Below are 15441 nucleotides of genomic sequence, written 5' to 3'. Positions count from 1 at the left end.
TTCCCAGCAATTTACTTCCCTCCCCTTCAGCTCCTCAGTTATTCCGACTCCCCCAAGGCGGGAAATCCAGTTCTGTATTAATATGCCTAGTAAGGAATCTATTTCTCAAAAACATTTAATTTTTGTTGTCTGTATTGTTACAAACTTGCTGACAGGTATTTTGAAATAAATTACCCAAATAATTGAAACTGACGCGATGATATGCTGTTATTTTAACCAAATAAAATATATCGAATTTTGCAGAATTTAAAAATATTGTGTGCAGAATTTTGTATTTGGTGGAGCAGAATTGCCCCAGGAGTAAAATGCCACGCAGGTAAGTTGTATCATTTTGAATTTCAGGACGTTGCTATGAAGCCAAGCCTCTCTTCGAAACCACTGTCACTGTACTGCAGTGGTTCCCAAACTGTGGGTTGTGACCCCATAGGGTCTTGAGCGCATCCTGAACGTCATCCTTTTTCTTTCTGATTGGGGATTGGCTTTCTTTGGTTCCAGTCAATGTATTGGTGATTGTGAAACGAGTTTGAGCTATGCATTGGTCGAGCCTATGACAATGGATCTAATATGGCTGGGAAGTACAAAGGTGTACAAGCAGTTCTGCTTGAGCATAATTCAAACTGTATTTTCTCCAGCTGTGGAAACCACACACTAAACCTTGTAGGTGTTGACTGTGCTGAATCATGCAAGGAGGCAATTACTTACTTTGGAACTGTTCAGCAAATGTACAATCTCTTCAGTAGCAGTCCACAAAGGTGGGAAATTCTGAAGCAATATCTTCCTGTTTCACTGCATGGGAGGTCCAAAACTAGATGGTCTGCACGGATTGATGGTGTTCAACCAATAGCGCAACATTTGAATTCAGCGAGAAAGGCTTTAAATGAGCTTGAATCTCTCAATCTCACTGCACAGGCTCGAACTGAACTTCAGTCTATTCAGAAACACATGTCCAAATTTGAATGCATTCTGATGTCATCTTTGTGGATGAAGCTACACCTCTACCCCGATATAACGCGACCCGATATAACAAGAATTCGGATATAACGCGGTAAAACAGCGCTCCGGGGGGGCGGGGCTGCGCACTCCGGTGGATCAAAGCAAGTTCAATATAATGCGGTTTCACCTATAACGCGGTAAGATTTTTTGGTTCCCAAGGACAGCGTTATATCGAGGTAGAGGTGTAATTATAAACTCATGTTCCCTTGCACTTGCTTTTATCTGAAGCATTTTCACTCAATAAACTCCAGTCTGGTGTTCCTATAAACCTGTCTAGTGCCTTGTGCTGAGGAGCCTGGGAACTGGGGTGTACTGTCACCCCGTTGCCGGGGTGCAGAAGGCATGGGAATATAACTCCAGGACTGGGTTAAAATCATGCTTGGTAAAAATCAGATGACGTGGAACTGGAAATTAATCAATTAAAATTGGTGTGCTGGATATTAGGCCTGATTGGTGGACAAAATAATGAGGGGGTGGGCTATTCTGCCATCACTGCCTTTTGGGGTCCTTAGAGAGACTTTGGTGGAGGAGGAGAACAGATGGAGGCTACTCGAGCAAATGTCACCAGCATCTGCCGCGCCCACCATCTCCTGGGACCCGGGGCCTTCTCTACTAGGCCTGAGGGATGTCCTGACCAACCTGGGACAAAAAGGACCCAGCTACATCCTCTCCCCCACACCACCCTGGCTCCAGCTGGATCCTGGCCACCACCTGAGCTGAAATGGGCTGGGACTGTACAGCAGCAGCAGCTCCAGCCCCTCTCAGCTCACATCCTTGCTTTCCCCCTGTGACGTTATTGATCAATATTCGATCTGGGACCATATAGATCATTGTTGCAACCAAGGTCCTGTAGTGGCACCAAACCTGGTATAAAGGGGGTCAAATAAGGTGTCTAAGACAAGGTTATGGCTTGGTGATTATGATTATGCTATCAGTATGCACATCTCATTTTTGTATTTAAAGTTATAAGTACTGACTATACTTTCTGTATTTCAAAATTATGCTATGCTTCTGGGTGACACTCCAGACAAGTTGGTGTCAGCTCTGCCTAGCCGGTTTGATGGCCCATTAAGGACCATCAGCTATACAATTGACCCATTGAGAGAAGGCAGATACGCCTTGTAACTCAGCAAAGTGTGCAGGGACTTGCCCATGTGACTCCAGACTCCATTTTGCTGTAATTTTCCACAGTAATAAATAAATAAATAAATAAATTAAAGTAAGGACAAAGAGGTGTTCTTACACCTGGAAAAGACTATAAAAGGCTGATGCCTCATCTCCATCTTGTCTTCAATCCTGCTTCTTACCTCTGAAGCTCTGAACAAAGGACTGAATGACCCATCCCAGCTGGGGATGTTCCAGAGACTTGATTTAAACCTGCAGTTTATTCCATCACTGCTGAAAGCCTGAACCAAGAACTTTGCCATTACTGTATGTAATTGATTCCATTTAACCAATTCTAGCTCTCATTTAGATCTTTTTCCTTTTATGAATAAACCTTTAGATTTTAGATTCTAAAGGACTGGCAACAGCGTGATTTGTGGGTAAAATCTGATTTGTATATTGACCTGGGTCTGGGGCTTGATCTTTTGGGATCGAGAGAACCTTTTTTCTTTTACTGGGGTATTGGTTTTTATAACCATTTGTCCCCATAATGAGTGGCACTGGTGGTGATACTGGGAAACTGGAGTGCCTAAGGGAATTGCTTGTGAGACTTGTGGTTAGCCAGTGGGGTGAGACCGAAGTCCTCTTAGTCTGGCTGGTTTGGTGCCTTAGAGGTGGAAAAACCCCAGCCGTGGGCTGTAACTGCCCTGTTTTAAGCGATTTGTCCTGAATTGGCACTCTCAGTTGGGTCCCGCCAGAACCGCATCGTCACACCCCCAAAAGCAGCGTTATCAGCATCTCTGATACATCTGAAGGCCTGCTGAACCAGGGGGTTCCTGCTGAAACTTGCTCAACTACAGGCAAAGGGGAAGGGAAGCCACTCAAACAAAAGCCTCATTCACTGCTGTACAGGTGAGGGTCAGCTCCCTCCCCTCTCGTCCGTATCGCTACTAACGGGCTACAGGGATGTTTGCTGGTGTGCTGCCTGTGGTGCCAGGCAGGGAGAGGGCTCCGCCCGCCAGCCCTCACACTTGTTTAACGCTGCTCAATGCTGGACAGCAACTGGGCCCACCGACTCCATCTAAATCAATACAACAGCCCCTCCCGGCACCTGGTAGAAGTCCTCTTGGCCCAGCAGCTGCTTGGCACTCTCCCAGCCAGGCTCCTTGCTGAACATCATGCACAGGGTATCCGTCACCCTGAGGATGGATGCTGGTGGTAACCGGTAGCTCCGCAACTCCTCAATGTCCTGCACCTGCAGTCCAGCCAGTGCCGCCTTGTACTCCGTGTTCATCTGAGGGAAGGGACAGATAAGCTGGACTGGGACACCCCGCATACTGCCTGAATCATAGAATATCAGGGTTGGAAGGGACCCCAGGAGGTATCTAGTCCCACCCCCTGCTCAAAGCGGGACCAACCCCAACTAAATCAGGCAGGGATTTAGTTTAATAAGGCCCAAACCGGGCCTACTGGGGCACCCCATGTATTTTAGGGCTACCATATGTTCGGATTTCCCCAGACATGTCCGGCTTTTCGATCTATAAAGAGCCGTCCGGGGGGGATTTCTAAAAATCTAAAAATGTCCGGGATTTCCCCCCGGTCGGCTATTTATAGATCGAAAAGCGGTGCTGCTTGGCAGCCAAAGCCCCTTCTCGGCTCCCCCCACCCCCTGCAGCCTTAGTATGCCCCCGGCCCTGCAGCTGTCTTCCCCCTCCTCCCGTCCCCTGAACGCTCCGCCCCCTGCTCTTCCCCCTCCCCTGCTTCCCGCCAATCAGATTTTTGCGAGCAGCAGCAGATAAACTGGGGCAGGGGGGACACGAGGAGGAGGGCTCTGGGGAGGCGCAACGTGGCCCGGCCCCAGCGGCTTCGGTTCCGGCCGAGCGCGCCGGCCCTGATCCCAGCAGCTCCAGCCCGGCTCGGGCCCCAGGGCGGCCGGCCCGGCCCAGCCCCGGCCAAGCACCTCCGGCCCGGCCGGCCCCAGCGGCTCCAGCCTGGCCCGGCTCGGGCCCTGGGGCACCTGCCCCAGTTCCGGCCAAGCGGCGCCAGCTGAGCACCCCCGGCCCCAGCGGCTCCGGTTCCGGCCGAGCGCGCCGGCCCTGACCCCAGTGACTCTGGCCCGGCTTGGGCCCCAGGGCAGCTGGCCCGGGCCCGGTCGAGCATCTCCAGCCTGGCCCCAAACCCCGCGACTCCGGCCGGAGCGCAGCCCAATTCCTGGGCTCTTGTTAAAGCCGGCCTTGGTCGGGGGACAGGGAGCGGGGCGGGGGGTTGGATGGGTCGGGAGTTCGGGGGGGCGGCTGTCGGGGGGCAGGGGTGTGGAGAGGGGTTGTGACAGTCAGGGACAGGGAGCAGGGGGGGTTAGATGGGTTGGGGGTTCTGGGGGGGCTGTCAGGGGGGCAGGGGTGTGGAGAGGGGTCGAGGCAGGCAGGGAGCAGAGGGGGTGGAATGAGTCAGGAGTTCTGGGGGTCCTGTCAGTGGGCAGAGAGCAGTTGGATAGGGCATGGGAGTCCCAGGGGTCTGTCTGGGGGTGGGGTTGTGAATATGGGGTGGGGGTGTGGATAAGGGTCGGGGCAGTCAGGGGACAGGTAAGGTCCTAGGGGGGCAGTTAGTGGCAGGGGTCCCAGGAGGGGGCAGTCAGGGGACAAGGAGCAGGGGGGAGTTGGGAGTTCTGAGGGGGGCAGTCAGGGGGTGGGAGGGAGTGATTGGGGGCGGGGCAGGACTAGAGCGGGGCTCCTCCCCCCCGTGTCCTCTTTTTTGACTGTGCAAATATGGTAACCCTAACGTATTTCCCTCCCATGATGGATGGGGACCAGGGCAGCCGGGCCTCACTGGGGCACCCCACGTGCCCCCTCCCCCACCGGGCCTCACTGGGGCATCCCATGTACTCCCCTCCCCCAACAGGTGGGGATGGGGGCAGGCCGGGCCTCACAGGGGCACCCCACATACTCCTCTCCCCCGATGGATAGGGACCGAGGCAGGCCAGGCCTCATTGGGGCACCCCACATGCCCCCTCCCCCAACATGCAGGGACCAGGGCAGGCCAGGCCTCACTGGGGCACCCCCTGTGACGCTGCGGAAATTCTCTAACAGGTTTATGAATGACAGGCATGGCAGTGACTGGACTAGGTGTTGCTACCCAGTGGCAGCCAAAGGGTCACCCGCTGCTCTCAGGGCAAGGCAGGTCCTGGAGCTTGTGTCAGGAACGCTCTGGGGTGGGATGATGGGTGTTAGGCCTGGCTGAATCTGACCCAGCTCAAGGGAGGATGCTCAGCCAGGGGAAGCGGCCAGGACGAACTCGGGCAGGGGACTGAACTCCAGGACAATGGCGCGAGAGGTGACAGGAGGCTGGGATAAAAGCAGCCTTTGCAGAGGCCTGGGAGCTCACTTGGGCCTCAGAGACAAAGGGACAGAAATGGCTTGGCCAGCACGGACAACGTCCAAACCGCAGCTCCCTGGGGCTGACCTAGGGCTTCCCCAGGCTGTGTTCCAGGTGCCTGCTTTGCACAGGCGGCTGGTGTCGCTGCAGACCCTGTCTGAGGTGCCTGGATCCCTGAAGAGTGTAGAAGTCTCTGACCAGGAGCGTCTGGCAGCTGCACTCACTGGGCAGAGCTCAGGGCAGGACCCAGGAGGCTGGGAACCCAGTGGTTCTGTCTAGTAGGTGTTGAGGTCGCATGGCCTGACCTTAAGGGAGAGCAGGACCCTTTGAGGTCTGGCCCACTGAAGGGGTTCCCCCAAGGGACTGTTTAAAAGCGGAGGGGTGGCACAGATCCTGTGGATCAGTGACTTCACTGCCCCTGATGGACAGGTATCACTAGGGAATCCCATGTTTCAGAGTAACAGCCGTGTTAGTCTGTATCCGCAAAAAGAAGAACAGGAGTACTTGTGGCACCTTAGAGACTAACAAATTTATTAGAGCATAAGCTTTCGTGGACTACAGCCCACTTCTTCGGATGCATATAGAATGGAACATATAATGAGGAGATATATATACACACATACAGAGAGCATAAACAGGTGGGAGTTGTCTTACCAACTCTGAGAGGCCAATTAATTAAGAGAAAAAAAAAAAAAAAAAAACTTTTGAAGTGATAATCAAGCTAGCCGAGTACAGACAGTGTGATAAGAAGTGTGAGAGTACTTACAAGGGGAGATAGCCCTTGTAAGTACTCTCACACTTCTTATCACACTGTCTGTACTCGGCTAGCTTGATTATCACTTCAAAAGTTTTTTTTTTTTTTTTTTTCTCTTAATTAATTGGCCTCTCAGAGTTGGTAAGACAACTCCCACCTGTTTATGCTCTCTGTATGTGTGTATATATATCTCCTCATTATATGTTCCATTCTATATGCATCCGAAGAAGTGGGCTGTAGTCCACGAAAGCTTATGCTCTAATAAATTTGTTAGTCTCTAAGGTGCCACAAGTACTCCTGTTCTTCTTTTTAGGGAATCCCATGTATCTGCCTGACCACCACGCACAGGGCCTGTTCCTACCCATCTCCCACCTGTTGTCCCTGATGCCAACCAGCTGGGAAGCAATAACGTACCCTGACCCACACCAGCTCCCTCCCATGTGAGGCTCACCCCTACTGATGGGCCTTGCCCCCAAGTCCCTGCCTCTCCGCAGGCTCAGCCAGGCCGGGGTGCCCGTCCCTGCCTCTCCGCAGGCTCAGCCAGGCAGCCGGCCGGGGGGCGTCCCTGCCTCTCCGCAGGCTCAGCCGGGCAGCCGGCCGGGGGGCGTCCCTGCCTCTCCGCAGGCTCAGCCGGGCAGCCGGCCGGGGGGCGTCCCTGCTGTTCCAGGGCCTCAGGTCCATGCACACCTTTCTCGTGGCAGACTCCTTGCTCTGCTCCAACAGGTTCTGTTCCTGTGTAAGGATCTCGATGCGTGCCTCGCGGTGCTGACAGTCCTGCTCCTGCTGCTTCTGCACCACCTCTTCGCGCTCCGCCCGCCGCTGGCACCTGGCCACTTGCTGAGGGCAGGAAGGGAGCAGACATGGCACCAGCCGCCCACACAGCTCAGTCCCTCCCAGTCCCCCAGCATCAAATCGAGCCATTGCCCCAGGCTGCGAGTGTCCGACTCAACCCCCTCCATCTGTGGAGAGCCCCCCCGCCTTCTCCCTGTGTGACGAACTGGGACTGTTCTTGCTGGGGTGTGTGAATGCTGACAGGGGAGTGTGACTAGGATGGTCTGCATCGGAGGATGGGAGTCGGCCCGAGGGAACATACCTGAGCTTGTAACATGAGAACCCAGGAGGGGGTTGGAGGTCAGGTGACTCCGGGGCCCGGGAAACTGAAGAAAGGCTGTGGGAGGGGTCGCTGAAAGCAGAGGGCTGGAAGCAGGCTGGAGAGATGGCTGGGAGGCAGAGATGGCTCTGACCCCCCAAGGGGGGTGGGCTGGCATGCCCTGGGACCCCAAGCTGGACCTAACTGAGGGGGGCCCTGTTGTCTGTGCCTGCAAGACCTGTCTTGGACTGTATTCCTGTCATCCAAATAAACCTTCTGCTTTACTGGCTGGCTGAGAGTCATGGTGAATCGCAGGAAGCCGGGGGTGCAGGGCCCTGAGTCCCCCAATACTCCGTGACAACTGGTGGCAGCGGCGGGATCTACTGCACCCCGTGGACGGCGCTTCCTGCAGTAAGTGACTGGGGAGCAGTAAAACAAAGGGGGATTGACGGGGACCAGGCCTGCTGAAGAGTGGGAGAGAGACGGTTATTACCCCTGGGAGTGTGTGACCAGAGAGAAGGACTTTTGCAGTAACAGGGTCCCCCGGGGGGATCGCAGCGAGTGGTCCCAGGGGCGGAGGAGTCTGCAGCTCGACCCTGGCAGAGAGGTGGTGACCTCGAGAAGAGCTGGCACACTAGGGGTCCCCCTGGGAACTGTGGGGAGCTGTGAGCACACAGGCCGGTGAGTGGCCAGCAGGAAGATGTATGCCAAGCGGCTTAAGAGCGACCTGGTGGAGCTGTGCAAGCAGAGGCGGCTGCGCATTGGGAGGCTCACCAAAGAACAGCTCATTGCCCAGCTGGAGGCGGAAGATCGCGCGAATGAACTGATCCCTGTGTCTCAGGGAAGCAGCCTGGCAAATGCAGCGCAGGCACCAGTGTCTGTCCCAGCTGGGAGTGGTCAGCCGGCTGCTGAGGGCTTCCCGAGACCCCTCCTTCCTATGCCTAGGGGAAGTGTGGGGAGGAGCCCAGCAAATACCGAAGGCGCCGTGACCCCCCCGGCCAGCAGAGGATCCTCCCGGCGACGTTCGGCATCCGTGGAGCGGAAATGGCTGGAATGGGAGAAAGAGCTAAAACTGAGAGAGCTGGAGGATCGTGAACGACAGAGACAGCATGAACGGGAGGAGAAAGAGAGACAGCATCAGCGTGAACGGGAGGGGAAAGAGAGACAGAGACAGCATGAACGGGAGGAGAATGAGAGACAGAGACAGCATGAAGAGAGACAGAGACAGGAGAATGAGAGACAGCGTCAGCATGACCTGGAACTGGCGAGATTGAAGGGCGGCGAACCCCCGGCTGCGGTGAGTGAGGGGGGACCCAGGACTGCACGGAGCTTTGATAAGTGCATCATGGCCCCATACAAGGAGGGGGAGGACATGGATGACTTCCTGGAGGCCTTTGAGACGGGCTGCGAGCTGCACCGGGTTGATCCCGCGGACAGACTCCGGGTCCTTACCCCCTTACTGGACCCCAAAGCCGTGGCATTGTACCGCCAACTGGGAGAGGCAGAGAAAGGGGACTACGAACTATTCAAAAAGGCCCTGCTACGAGAGTTTGGGCTGACTCCTGAGATGTACCGGGAAAGGTTCCGGAGTCAAGATAAAACCCCTGAGATCTCATATCTGCAACTAGCCGCCCGCATGGAAAGATACGCCAGCAAGTGGGCTGGTGGGGCCCAGACGAAGGAGGACCTGATTAAACTGCTGGTACTGGAGCAACTGTATGAGCGGTGCCCATCCGACCTGAGGCTGTGGTTGGTGGACAGAAAGCCAGAGAACCCGCGACATGCCGGGCAGCTGGCTGATGAGTTTGTAAAGAGCCGGTCAGGGGGTGGCAGGGAGGAGCCCCAAAGGAACAGGCCCGCCGCGATGCAGAGAGAGAGTCACCCTGGGACCTCCCAAAGGGGGAATATGGGGAATCCCCTCCCACGGGGAATGCCCAGCGTCAGGGACAACCGACCGGCTCAAGGGGACCCACAGGACATGAGCTGCTATTACTGCAGCCGAAGAGGCCACGTTCGGGCCCAGTGCCCCAAGCTCAAGGACAGACTGAGCAGACCGAACCCGCATAGGGTTAACTTGGTAGAGGCCCAGACGGACGAGGGGCAGGCTTCTCACGCAAGAGGGGCTGGCAGCTTATCAACTGCTCGAGAGGGAAGGGCCCCAGGCCAGCTCCTCTAGGGGGCTGGATGCCCCAGACTCAGGGTTTTTGGTTTATACGGTGGGCGCGGGGCTGTCCCTCCGGAGAGAGTACCTTGTTCCCCTGGAGGTGGATGGGAGGAAGGTCAATGGATACTGGGATACGGGCGCAGAGGTGACGCTGGCCCGGCCCGAGGTGGTGGCCCCAGATCAGGTGGTGCCCAACTCCTACCTGACCCTGACGGGGGTGGGCGGAACAGCAGTCAAAGTGCCCGTGGCAAGGGTACACCTGAAGTGGGGGGCCAAGGAGGGCCCCAAGGATGTGGGGGTACACCCGTATTTGCCCACTGAGGTATTGATGGGGGGGGACCTGGAGAACTGGCCAAGCAACCCCCAAAAGGCACTGGTTGTGACCCGCAGTCAGAGCCGGCGAGGGGCCCTGCGCCCTGGCCTTGGGGGGGTGCCTTGCCTGAGGCGCAGGACCCTAACCTGGTGGGGAGGGAACGCCCAGGGACACGGCTCAGGGAGGCTGCAGCTTCAGACCCAGCGGGCGAGAAAGAGCAGGTGGCCATCCCTGTCCCAGCTGCTGAGTTCCAGGCCGAGTTGCAGAGAGATCCCTCCTTGCGGAAGATAAGGGACGTGGCCGACCTCAATGCGGTACAGACCATGGGACGAGGTGGCCGGAAAAGGTTCCTGTGGGAGAAGGGGTTCCTGTACCGAGAATGGGCTCCCCCAGGGAAAATGGAGTCAGGGGGGATCAGGAGGCAGCTGGTGGTACCCCAGAAGTATCGCCGCCAGCTGCTGTGCCGGGCCCATGACATTCCCCTCTCAGGGCACCAGGGACCCTGGCGTACCCAGCAGAGGCTGCTACGGAGCTTTTACTGGCCTGGGGTCTTTGTTACTGTCCGACAGTACTGCGGATCCTGTGACCCCTGTCAGAGGGGGAGGAAGGCCTGGGACAAGGGGAAAACAGCTTTAGGACCCTTGCCCAGCAATAAGGATCCTTTCCAGAGGGTGGCCAAGGTTAAAAGGGCGGCTCTAAACCAAGAGAGCCCAAAGCACAGACCTCCAGACTGGAGCGCTGGGAGAAGACCACAGCCCAGTTGGAACCCCAGAGGTATGGGGGTGGGAAAAGAGCACAGGCCGCATAAACCTTCCCACATGCGAACTGCGAGTGCCATCAAGCACCCCGACCTAAGGGGGGGCGTGAAACTGAAGGGGCCTGGTGTAATTCCCACCAAGGAACTGGAGGGATGCGGGGGCATCCATGGGAACGGGGGTAGGTTCGAACTTCCCCAGGTCACTGGCTAAAGTGACCCCGCTCAGTTCGGTCTCGAAGGGGGGAGAGATGTGACGAACTGGGACTGTTCTTGCTGGGGTGTGTGAATGCTGACAGGGGAGTGTGACTAGGATGGTCTGCATCGGAGGATGGGAGTCGGCCCGAGGGAACATACCTGAGCTTGTAACATGAGAACCCAGGAGGGGGTTGGAGGTCAGGTGACTCCGGGGCCCGGGAAACTGAAGAAAGGCTGTGGGAGGGTCGCTAAAAGCAGAGGGCTGGAAGCAGGCTGGAGGGAGGCTGGAGAGATGGCTGGGAGGCAGAGATGGCTCTGACCCCCCAAGGGGGGTGGGCTGGCATGCCCTGGGACCCCAAGCTGGACCTAACTGAGGGGGGCCCTGTTGTCTGTGCCTGCAAGACCTGTCTTGGACTGTATTCCTGTCATCCAAATAAACCTTCTGCTTTACTGGCTGGCTGAGAGTCATGGTGAATCGCAGGAAGCCGGGGGTGCAGGGCCCTGAGTCCCCCAATACTCCGTGACACCCTGCAGCTGTGCTGGGGCTTGGGGAGTCCCCACTGCAGCCCAGCGCCACTAGCACCACGCTGGCTGAGCTGGTCTGATGGGTGACAGCACCAGGCTCTCCCGGAGGCGACCCTCTCACCTCCTTGGCCAGGCGAAGTTTCTCCTGCAGGTACTTGATGTCCCGGCTGTGCTCCCGCTGCTTCTCACTCACTGCCTGCATCTTGGTCAGAGCAAGCTTCATCCTGCCCCAAGGAAAGCAGCGTGAGGCTCCCCCATCCCCCGCACACATTCAGATCCAGGGCACTAGGGGCACTTCAATCTGGGGGTGCAGCCCAGGGGCCCCTCCAGCTGGATCCTTCTGTTCCAGGCCAGGAGCCCCTAGTGGGCAGCTCTGGGATAACCTGACCCCGGCAAGGAGAGGTGGCTTGTGTCCTGGGCAGGGGGCCAGACCCTGCTCCTCACCCATGTTCCTGGGGCAGAGAGGGGAAAGGAGGCGCCCGATCCCCATTCTCTCCCTCAGCCACGTCTCTTTAGTCACAGCAGCCAGGCACACACAAGACTGGAGCTGTGGTTGCACGGGCCCCCAGACCACTGCTGCCAGCTGTTAGAATGGGGGCAGCTTGAAGGCCCTCTTGCTGTGTGTCTAGACCCCTCAGTCCAGCCGTTACTGACATGGGAAGTTTACCCTGCTTAGCACTGATGGACCGGCCCACAGGCTGTGGGGCATGACACACTGCCCATGGGCAGGCAGAGCAATGTGGGCGCACCATGGGGCCGTGGGGGTCAGAGTTAAGGTTGTGATGGGGAGCAGGTTTGGCCTCATTCCTCACCGATCAGCCTGAGTCCGGCTCTGCCTCTGCAACTGTGCTGAGAGCATGAGGAAAGCGTCAAGGAAATCTAGGAAGGTCTTTGGGGTGATGAGGGGTGTGCCGGGGGCCAGGTGGGTGGCATAGCAGCTGGCAGACCGGTGAATCAGTGCCATGGCTGAGGCAATGCTGGCAAGCGAATTCTCCAGGGCCTGCAATGACGCTGGGACTGACAGACAAACAAGTGGACACCATGAGAGACTGTGGAGAGGAGGCAGCCGGGCCCATGGGTTGGAGCTGGCCAGCACGAAGGGCCAGGCACTTGGTGCCTGTATTCTGTGCTGAACCCAGATGGGCCTGGCCCTTTGCCGGCTGCACGGCCGCCATGATCCAGGAGAGGCTGAGACCCCAGAGGCAGACCAAGCCCTCACCTGGGCTCTTCAGGGGCTGTTGGCTGAGGGCATCTTCCAGGTGCTGGGTAGCCACCTGCACCAGGGACTCCTGGCTCCAGGGCTGGTACACGTCAATGCTGCAGGGGAGGGTGAGCAGGGCTGTGGCCATGGCTGGGGGGTAACCCAAGGGCCCCCTGCCCTGTGCCCAGCCCTTGCGCCCATCCAGCAGAAGCAGCATGTGCAGATTGTTCCTCACAAATTGGTAGAACCTGAAAGAGACGGCAAAGGGTCTGAGGGAAGAGAGGGGGATCCCCAAGATATGGGGTGACACCAAACCTCTCCCTCCCAGTCCAGTTTGAGGGGGACTGACACTAACCTCTCCCCCCCCCCCCGCATGGGGAGTGCCCCCTGCCACCTGTGGACAGCCCCAGCCCAGCAGGGTCTCAGGGCAGGCCCAGCTGGAATTTCCTTCTCACCAAATATCCCTGACAAAAGAGAGGATGCCCCCAGTGTGGGGGCAGGGCCAGTGTGATTTCCCCTCCAGGGCAGGCAAGGTCTGGAGCCTCTGTGCACCCCCCAATACAGAGGTGGGGGGCAGGATATTCCCCCCCCCCGAGGGTCACCCCCGTTAGACTGCCCAGCTCAGGGATTCCATTCCCCTCCCCCCACCCACGGTCACTCCTGTTAGACCTGCCCGGCTCAGGGCATCCCCCGCTTTCCTTGGCCATGGTCTCCGTCACTCCCTCCCTGACCTTTGCAGGACCATGTTAGGCCTCATCGTTCTTTTGATGTTCTGGTTCTCCTGCAGCAGTTCCTTCACGATGTGTGCAGTGTCTTCAGCGGTGTACAGGCCAGGGTAGGTGCCCTCTCTCATCAGATCCACCAGCTTCTGCATGGTACCCAGCCCCACCCCCTGGTGCACCAGCACCACGGTTCTCGTGTCCAGGATCCCAGCCTGCCAGCTGGCTTTCCTGATCAGCTCCCTCACCTCCCACTCCCCCGCCTGCCCTGTCAGCTCAAAGAGCTGGGAGGCAGTGGCATGGGCAGCCACGGCCACCAGGGACCTCCTGCCGGTGGAGAGGTGCAGGGAGAGGAGGGCGCCGTGCCCCTCTGGGAAGCACAGCACCCGCAGCAGGCGCACCAGGTGCTGGGTGACTTCTCTGCACAGCACAAAGCCCCTGGGGAGGAAGGTGCTGAGTTGCTGCTGGATGGTGTCCCAGCACCTCTCGTGGTAGAGGCTCTCCCGGCTGGAGGAGGCCGGCACCAGCTCCCTGCTGAAGAGGAGGTTGCGCACGTCCTCCCCTGGCAGCAGCAGGAGGTGGGAGGGCAGCAGGGGCTTGATGTTCTCCTTCTTGGTGGAGGGCCTGCGCTTGCTCTTGAGAGGGGTGGTTCGGCGGGTGCTGGTGCGGCGCCCCATGGCCAGGTGCTGCTCCTGGAAGCGAGGGCGCAGGGCTGGAGAGGGCTGGATGGAAGCCATTCTCCTTATCCCAGTCGCCTCTGCCCCCTCGGGCTCCAGTGCGCCTAGGGCAGAGTCCCCAGAGGGCGCTGCGTCCGGCCGGTCCAGGGCCAGGGCGGGGGCCTGGTCTATGGGATCGAAGGCGTCTGGGCAGTCCCCGTCGCTGCTGCTCTGCGAGGAAGGCTCCTCGTGGCTCTCAGCTCCCAGCTCCATGGCAGTGTCTTGCCCGGCAGGCTCCGTGACGCTCCTGGTTCGCTCGCGCTGCTGCGGCTCCCTGTCGCTGGTGGAGATCACCCTCAGCACGCTCCTCTTGGTGCAGAAGGTGCTGGTAGCCACGTCCAGCAGCAGCTGGCCGCTCTCCTGCCGCTCGCTCTCCGACAGCAGCGGGTCGCAGAAGGTGCGCAGCGACTCGTGCAGCCACAGGCGGACGATGACCCGGGTGCTTAGCGTGAGGCTAAGGCTTATCCCCGGCTGGCCTCGCTTTGCAGCCTTGGGCGTGCTGGGCTCCTCCAAGGGGCTGGTGAGGTGGATCCCAGGGCAGGGCCGCAGAAGGAAGAGTCCCCTGAGAACCTTCTCAATGTGATGGTAGGAGAAGTGGTAGGGGGAGCAGGCGGGGGAGGGGCGGAACTTGGCCTTCACGGCCTCGTACATGTCCACAGTGGCCCCCACCAGCGCAGTGGCCAGCTCACTGTGCCTGGCCAGCAGCGGGAACTTCTCCAGCCAGGCCAGGACCAGGGGGCTGTGCATGCAGATCAGAGACTCCCTGCAGACGCTGGGGAGTGAGAGGATGCTGCAGAGCCGAGTGAAGCGAGGGGAGAGGGGGTGCACGCCAATCGCTGGGGCAGCCACCAAGCCAAAGCAATTGAACTCTGCTGAAGGGATGTGTCGGAGCTCCAGGCTCTCAGCGCCGTAGACCTCCTGGTGGGAGAGGGCCTGGCGCAGGGTCTCCACCACGGGGCGACTCCCCTGCCTGGCATCTGGGAGAGAAAGGACCATCACGCCTTGGAGCAGCCTGTCTAGCCCACCCACAGGAGCCAAGTGCCAGGGGCAGGACGGCACTAACACACACAGCCCCGGGACTTAGCCACCCCTGGGTGACTGAGCCGAGCCAGGAGGAGCCGGGCCTTGCAGAGCCCTGGGGTAGGGAGTGGCCAGGCCCAGACAGGGGGTTCCAGACCTAATGATGGGGAGCTGGGCCCCGTACAGCCCTGAGGGTTGGGGCGTCCGGGAGGGTTGCCAAATTTCTAATCACACAAAACTAAACACCCCTGCCTTGCCCCTTCCCCAAGATCCTGCCCCTTCCCTGAGACCCCCCACTCACTCCACCACCACTCCTGTCGCTCACTCTCCCCCACTCTCACTCACTCATTTTCACCGGGCTGGGGCAGGGGGTTCCGGGAGAGGGTGAGAGCTCCAAGGTGAGGCCAGAAATGAGGGATTCGGGGGGAGGGGGGAAAGGGGCTCCTGGCTAGGGCGGGGGGGTGAGGGCTCTGGCTGGGGGTGCGGGCTCTGGGGTGGACCTGGGACTGAGGAGTTTG

At 58.4% G+C, this 15441-nt stretch overlaps 1 protein-coding gene across 1 annotated transcript in view; it reads right to left on the bottom strand.

The window, feature by feature from the left end:
* Window positions 1–15441, bottom strand: part of LOC128823074 (dynein heavy chain domain-containing protein 1-like) — an 89552-nt gene that overhangs the window by 39473 nt on the left and 34638 nt on the right. Inside the window, exons 14-19 of the mRNA XM_054005186.1 lie at window positions 13200–14880; window positions 12487–12716; window positions 12080–12284; window positions 11389–11491; window positions 6911–7060; window positions 3209–3391 (exon numbers count right to left, since the gene is read on the bottom strand). Of these exons, the coding sequence (XP_053861161.1) occupies window positions 3209–3391; window positions 6911–7060; window positions 11389–11491; window positions 12080–12284; window positions 12487–12716; window positions 13200–14880 (2552 nt within the window). The remainder of the gene's footprint in view (window positions 1–3208; window positions 3392–6910; window positions 7061–11388; window positions 11492–12079; window positions 12285–12486; window positions 12717–13199; window positions 14881–15441) is intronic.

This window comes from Malaclemys terrapin, chromosome 1 (assembly GCF_027887155.1).
Source record: "Malaclemys terrapin pileata isolate rMalTer1 chromosome 1, rMalTer1.hap1, whole genome shotgun sequence".
Classification (NCBI taxonomy): domain Eukaryota; kingdom Metazoa; phylum Chordata; order Testudines; family Emydidae; genus Malaclemys; species Malaclemys terrapin.
This window is presented reverse-complemented; position numbering and strand designations above follow the sequence as displayed.